The sequence below is a fragment of the Numida meleagris genome, chromosome 13 (genome assembly GCF_002078875.1).
Source record: "Numida meleagris isolate 19003 breed g44 Domestic line chromosome 13, NumMel1.0, whole genome shotgun sequence".
Lineage (NCBI taxonomy): Eukaryota > Metazoa > Chordata > Aves > Galliformes > Numididae > Numida > Numida meleagris.
Window position 1 is genome coordinate 13,572,797 of NC_034421.1, and position 6,734 is coordinate 13,579,530.

A 6,734-nucleotide genomic window follows, 5' to 3' on the forward strand; every position below is an offset into this window, starting at 1 on the left:
ACTAAGAGGGGGCCAGCTCAAGCTGGTGGATACTGATAGGGGAAGGAAGCTTAGAGGAAGCTCAGAATGATCCCAATGAAGGGAAACCCTAGCGTGTGATAGACAAGGGCTTGATACTTGCTAAACTCAGCCAGAGGAAAGCCATGGTCATAGCAGAGCTGTCTCCCCAGTGCGTTTTGCGTGCTGAGTTTGATGGCGGGACCCCTCACTCCAGTGTTGATCTCTTGTGTCCAGAGGATAGCTCGGGACCAGCGCAACATCCAGTACTGGCTGGACTATGGGGCATTCTGCCTCCTGCTCGAGGACACCCTCAAAGCCCAGGAGTGCTTCCGGGAGGCTCTTTCTCTGGACCCACATCACGTGCAAAGGTGCTGTGTGCTCCCAGTGGGTGAGAAGGTGATGGGTGCCCTGCACACTGCTGACAGAGGCCTGCAAGGCTCTCCTGTCTGCTCCTGTCCCTGTCCCCAGCTTGCTGCTCTGTGGAATTGTGGCAGTTGTGCTGCAGCACTATGAAGAGGCAGAGATTTTCTTTGAGGATGCTTGTTGCTTGGAGCCATGCAGTGTCCTAGCCTGGACACTTTCAGGTACAAAAGCAAGCCAGCCTGTGTGCTGAAGGCATTCCTGTAGAGCCAAGTCTTGTTTCTGCTCCTGCTCCTCCTCCCCACTGCTGTAATCTGAGGACTAAGGGAAGGGTTTTGCTAAGGGCTAGATTTCTGCTCATGCTGCTATTTCTGTATTTCCTAGGTTTGTTCTATGAGCTGCAGAATAATAATATTCAGGCAGAAATGGCCTTCCGTGAAGCCAAGAAGAAACTCCAGGCACAGCAGGCCAGGGAGAGGAGCATCTCTGGGGGAGAAGGAGGGAAAAAGCAAAGCAGTGCTACGTCTGTGAGGTCTTCCAGTCTAGGCTCAGAACAGCTCTTGCCAGGTAATGCTGAGCAAAACCAGGAGGTGCCCTTATGCCACAATGAAGGGGCTCAGAGCAGAACAGTGAGACCACAGAGGAGAAATACGATGGGTAAAGGACACAGTGGTGGGCTGTGAACTTGAACACGCTATGAACTATGCCAGAGACAGCAGTGGCAAGTGCACTGCTTTAAATGCTGAGGCTGAAATACAGGTACACAGCCGATCTTATCCAGAGCCTAAGAAAAGGACCGGTCTTTGCATTTATTTTTCTGGCCCAGCCCAGTCCTGCTGATATATACATGCGTGGGCAGTGGCCAGAGCGACTGGGGAGAGCAAATATACCTTTTGAGGCTTGGAAGGGTAGGGCTGCCACTGTGACTGGTGCAATTTAAGGTCTTCCAGGTTTAGCTTTCATGAAACTGTTGCTGTGACTTCCCAACACAGCTTGGACAGCGCTGTCTGACCAGTTCACGAGGAGCTAAACAGCTGCTTGGAGGCAGTTCTGAGCTGAAGGCCTCCTTTGGGGCCTCTGTGAATCCAGCATCACCCCGAGCCAAGGCTTTCTGTCCCAAGTCCTAAATGTTTATTTGGCAAGGCTGTGGAAAATACTGACTAGCTTTATTTTTGACACCATCACCACTCCAAGCAAAGTGCCGCAGGCGGGCAGGCCTCCAGTGTCATACACCAGAGGGAGGGATATTGCCTCATTTATATCTATGTCTAGCTTCATATGATAATCTTGTACTCAAGACTCCAGAGCCTGGTATTACCTCTTGCAAGCTATTTCCATCCTATTTATAGAAATCTGGTAGTTCTTGTGTGTTTTCTCTTCTCCCATTTCTCTGGAGTTCTGCTCCAAATTGGGCCAGTTTAGGGCAAACTCTTTTGCTTGCACCTAATGGCCGTTGGGGGTCTCGTTGCAGAGGGGGTTCCAGATGGCTCAGCCAACAGGCTACCAGAGGCAGGAGAGGAGCATGCCCTGGCCTCTGCAGCAGCTGAGGAAGAGGCTCCAGAATCAGAGACAGCCCCAGAAGGTCAGGGAGCGGTAACCTGGTTGTGGAATGGAGAGCCCAGGGCTGGGAGGTGGCTTTATGCAAACAAGAGGGAGGGAAATCACTTGGGAGCACTGGGCTGTGGCCGTCCTGATGCCAAGGTGAGACATCAAGCCTTGCTCTCTCCTCCTGGCTGGGGAATCTGCAGCAAAGCTCCACTTTCCTGTGGATGGCAGAGATGGCAGTGCTGCGGCCTTCTGGCTCCACTGGGCTGCTCTGGGGAGGCAGGAGCCTCGCTGTAGTTAACTCTAACAAGTGTCAGTTATAAATCTCTGTTTTCTTCCTCTTGGCTTGGCCCGGAAAACTCAAGAACGTAGTTTCTTTTCTCATATTCATAAAAACCGAGGCCCTTCAGGAGGAAATGCCAAATTAATAGCTGCTTGAGCCTCCCCTGCCATCTTCTGGGTTTTACACTGTGTTGGTGGGATTCCTCTGTCCCTGCTAGGGGCTCAGCCCTGCTCTTGTTTCAGTTGGGGACTGATGGAGATGCTTTTTCTTGCAGAGCCGTTCCCTGTTTCAGGACACAGCCAGCCTCCCTGCACAATCTTCATGAAGGCAGTGGAATTCCTGATGAAAGTCAATGCCATCCAGGTCAGCTCAACACGGAGTGGAGGAGAGGGAAGGGATTTGCAGTCTCCTTCCCTGGGTTACTACCAAATTGGCAAGCTCCAGCAACGACCCCTCTTGGGCTTAGAGAACATGCTGAGGCTACCCCAGCAGCAAAAGCACTGCCCAGAAATGCAAACCTGTGGCCAAGGCAGAGTGTACAGCCCAAATTGCTGCTTGGGGATGAAGACACCTCAGGCAGACAGGGCTCTGGGAGTGTTCGAGCTCTGCATGGCTGTGGAGGGAGCAGACGAGCCAGGCGGTGCAGGGCTGCCCTGTGTACATTCAGAGATGAGAAGCATTACTGTGATGCTTCCAATACATCAGTACTCCTTTCTTCTTTCAGACATTTGCTTATGGCAGAGCAGTTCTTGTGTCACTTGTGGGATGTCCCCGTTCCACACAGCCATCTCTGCGACGCTTCTCTGACTGCCATGTTAAGCTGTCTGCCTTCGTTTTACACGGCAGAAAGAGCTGCTTAAAGCCAAACAGACCTAAAAGTAACGGGAGGTCAATTTTCAAAGGGGAGGAAGAATGAAATCTCCCATCTCCTGTTTGTGGAAGTCAAACAGGTGCAAGGCAGCCCTCCTTGAAGCGAGCTCAGGGCAGGAGCAGCGTCCTCCTGGGGATTCCTGTGCTTTGCCTGCTCCCCCAGCCACGCTGGTGTGCCATTCCTCTGCAGTTTGTTCGCATGGCGCTCGCCCACGAGCTGCTGAGCCAGCAGGGAGGCCCCTCCAGTGCATACTACCTGGCGCTGGCCCGGACGTGTTTGCTGAAGGAAGAGTTCTCCAAATGTGAAGAATGTCTCTGCAAGGCCATTAGGATTGACTTCCTGGTAATCCTCTGTGTTTGCGGGTGCGGGACGCCGTCCCAAAGCAGCAGGCAGGCTGAACGCCGTGACAGACTCCACCTGTGTTGTTTGTGTGTGTGTGTGTGTGAACCTAGAGTCCGTGCTTCATTTCCACTTGAGCAATTCTAATATTAACCTGCAGCAGTTGCTCTGGGGGAGGACAATCATAGCTGATGAACCACCCCAGGCTGTGGCTGCAGAGCTGCCCTCCTCATTACCTGGTGTATCATTTGCTGTCTGTCATCTTCCACACAGACAGGCGGCATTTCTGAGCGAGGACTCCTCTCTCTGCATTGTCTGCTTTTCTTTTCCCTTTGAACGTGTATATCCTGATCCTTTTTCCCCACGTTGTGAGTCAGCCCCTGTTTCATGAGGAACAAGGTCGCTGTTCAGCAGAGAGAGAAGGCAGCTTTTCAGAGTCGGGTTGAATGGAAGGTGCTTTAAAGCTGCCATCTCCAAATGCTGCTTGTGTACTCGTGGTACCTGGGAGCCTTGCAGGGGCCAGGACACCCTGCAGGGAAGGCTGGAGGGGGCTCCCATTGCTGGTGTTACGCAGGCAGCCTGCTGACTTGATTTTTATTCCGTACATAAGACCTGTCCTGTTCTAATCAAATAGCTGTCAGCTCTCCCCTTCTGCTGATTACAGGGGTCCTCCTCCAGGTCTCTCTCCTGCCTGTCTCCGAGCCACATCTCACTCTTGGCTTTGTGTGCACAGAATCCCGATGTCTGGGCTCAGAAGGGGCACCTGTGCTACCTGAAGGGAGACCTGCAGGAGGCAAAGGAGTGCTACGAGCGAACTGTCAGTTTTGTGGAGGATGCTGCAGACATGCATTTCGTCTACCTGCACCTGGGCTCCATCTACCTGGAGGACAAAGAGGTGAGGAGCCGAGCAGGAGCGGAAGGAGGGCATTTCCCACAAAGTGAGTACCAGTAGATTGCAGACCCCAGGTCCAGAACACCATTACCTGGAGCTACAGCTGAGATGCAGCAACGCAGCAAAACCTCATGGAGCGCTGGAGTCCTTGGAGCAAGGAGCAGTCCCACTCCTTTGTGCCAGACTCGAGTCTCAGGGTGCTGCTGAGACAGTCTCATTGTTGCATCGATGAGGGCAACTCTTACACTGCTGCATGAGTTCCTGGCAGCATTGAGCCACCAGCTCTGGGGGCAGTGGGAAAGCTCTCAGCCCTCCAGCAGTGGTGGGGACAGTGGGTGCCTGAGCCCCAGCAGGGACGGGGTGTTGGGCAGATTCCTGAGGACAGGGGCTGTATGGAAGGGATGCAGAGAACAACGTGATTGTTTCTCTCCTGGCAGTATGGCAAAGCGAAGCAGATCTACCTGCAGGCCTGCCAGAGCTCTGCATCCTGTCTCACCTGGCTGGGAGTGGGAATCGCCTGCTATAGGGTAAGTGCAGTTAGGTGTGAGATCCCAGGTTCACATCATCTGTGCCGTGTCTGGTTCCGTGCAGGGCTTGCTTTTACTCGGTGCCATCTATTGAAGAGAAGTTTAACTGTGAAACCAGCGCTCCTGGAAGCTGTTGTGTGCTGTACACTGTCACGGTCACAGGGTGGCACCCTGGGCTGCTTGTATGGGAGGTGGAAAAAAGAACAGTCATCCTCAGCACTGCACCGGGGCAGCGTTCCTCCCCTCCCTGTCCCGCTGCCAGGGCCCCCAACCCCAGGATGTCATGGCACGTGCATCACCTGGGCCTGGGCTCTGCCCCAAGTGCCTGCCTGCACATGACACCTGCACAGGGTCTGATTTTTTGGGGCGCTCCTGTGCGGAGCCAGGAGTTGGACTTGATCTTTGTGGGTCCCTTCCAACCTGGATATTTTATGATTCTTAACTTTATGCACGCCACCGCAAAGGATCGAGCAGGCTGTCAGCAGAGAGGAATCTTCGGTGCTTTCCCTGCCCGGAGGAATGCAGCACCTCTGAAGGGCTGCCAAGCACACCCAGACGCAGCCACCAGCAGCGCAGCGTCTCCCAGGGGTACACCTTGTGGGCTCCCTCCAAAGGGGTTTGGCCGAGGGAAGCAAACGGAGGTACTCAAACTCCTCTGTTTCCCCTTTGGATAAATGTAAGCCTCTCACAAAGATGCAGACCCCCCGAAATAAGGGAGCTGAGCGGTGTCCTGGGAGCTGGCTGCAGCCCCTCCTGCCCCCAGGGAGCCTCTGTGGGAAGAGGCATCAGGACCAGAGTCGTGGTTTGAATGATATGTGCGTGCCAGCAGGTCCTGAGGGCTCGTGATGGGGCTGGACCGCTTGGTTCTCGCAGGTTAAGGTGCTGGTACCCTGTCTGTTGGTTTCCTGCTGTGCCCACCTCCCTGTCAGAGCAGCTCAGCACCAGCAGCCCTGCTGGGTGCTGCAGTTGTAGTGGTTTTTGGCTTTTGGAGCAGGTGCCTGCTCAGTTACGAAGCTGTTTCTGCTTACTGCTTGCCTTTTCTCACACCTCTCTTTTTTTCCCCTCAAGCTGGGAGAGATGGTGGAAGCAGAGGATGCTCTCTCTGAAGCCAACGCCCTGAATAACAGCAATGCTGAAGTGTGGGCTTACCTGGCCCTCGTCTGCTTGCAGGTGAGCGCCCAGCCAGCTCCTCGGGGGAAGCCTGAAGAACACTGCGTGCATCCCAGCGGTGCAAAGGGCTGGGGGAGCAATCAGTGCAGCGCTCAGATGGCACAAGCAGCAACCTTCCCTGCTGCCCAGCAGTGCGGGCTGTGAGCTCCCTGAGCACCCCACGCTCCTTCCCCTCCCCTCCCTTCCCCCGCTGTGCTGTTTTGCAGGGAGGGCGGCGGCTGGAGGCAGAGCAGTGCTACAAGTACGCCATGAAGGTGGGTACGGGCACCCAGCCCTCGTCCTTCCACGCGTGCTGTGTGCGTGGGGTATTTCTTTCGGCTCCCCAGCCGCGGCTACTCCTCTCCCGTCGCTCCAAGCTCGCTAAAGCTACGGGCAGAGCGTGGAAGGGGCCGTTGCCATTTATCACAGGGGTTCTGGGGGTGCGGGGGGGTGGTGGGGGGATCTCATCCCTGCACTGCGTCGCCGCTCGTGGGATGCCTGACGCCCTGTCCCCGCAGCTCGGCTTGGAGGACGCGGCCCTGCTGCAGGAGCTCCACGCCGCCCAACAGCGCGTCGGCTTCGGCGACCCGTCCTTCTGAGCGCGGGGCGGTCACGCGTGGGGGTGGAGACCCGCGCTGGAGCCATTACAGCCGTTCCCGCAGCCGTTCCCGGCTCCCGCTCCTTGCTGCGTCCCGCGCCGCGCCTTCACCGCGGGGCCCCGGTCACGCGTGGGCGCGCTGTGGGCTGCGGGAGCGCAGCGCCCCCTCC

General features: G+C 55.6%; 1 protein-coding gene across 7 annotated transcripts in view; it reads left to right on the plus strand.

Moving 5' to 3' along the window:
* CFAP70 (cilia and flagella associated protein 70) overlaps positions 1-6,632 on the plus strand; it is a 24,328-nt gene extending 17,696 nt beyond the window's left edge. For 3 of the 7 annotated variants that reach the window (XM_021411364.1, XM_021411363.1, XM_021411368.1), the window contains 11 exons: positions 235-368; positions 469-584; positions 745-927; positions 1,832-1,942; positions 2,463-2,551; positions 3,249-3,401; positions 4,132-4,293; positions 4,728-4,817; positions 5,886-5,987; positions 6,194-6,241; positions 6,485-6,632. In XM_021411364.1, coding sequence (XP_021267039.1) covers positions 235-368; positions 469-584; positions 745-927; positions 1,832-1,942; positions 2,463-2,551; positions 3,249-3,401; positions 4,132-4,293; positions 4,728-4,817; positions 5,886-5,987; positions 6,194-6,241; positions 6,485-6,565 — 1,269 coding nt within the window. In that variant the 3' untranslated portion in view covers positions 6,566-6,632. Of the gene's footprint in view, positions 1-234; positions 369-468; positions 585-744; positions 928-1,831; positions 1,943-2,462; positions 2,552-2,912; positions 3,139-3,248; positions 3,402-4,131; positions 4,294-4,727; positions 4,818-5,281; positions 5,459-5,498; positions 5,865-5,885; positions 6,173-6,193; positions 6,242-6,484 lie in introns of those variants that run through there. The other 4 variants (XM_021411366.1, XM_021411365.1, XM_021411367.1 and 1 more) reach the window with 4 other exon arrangements.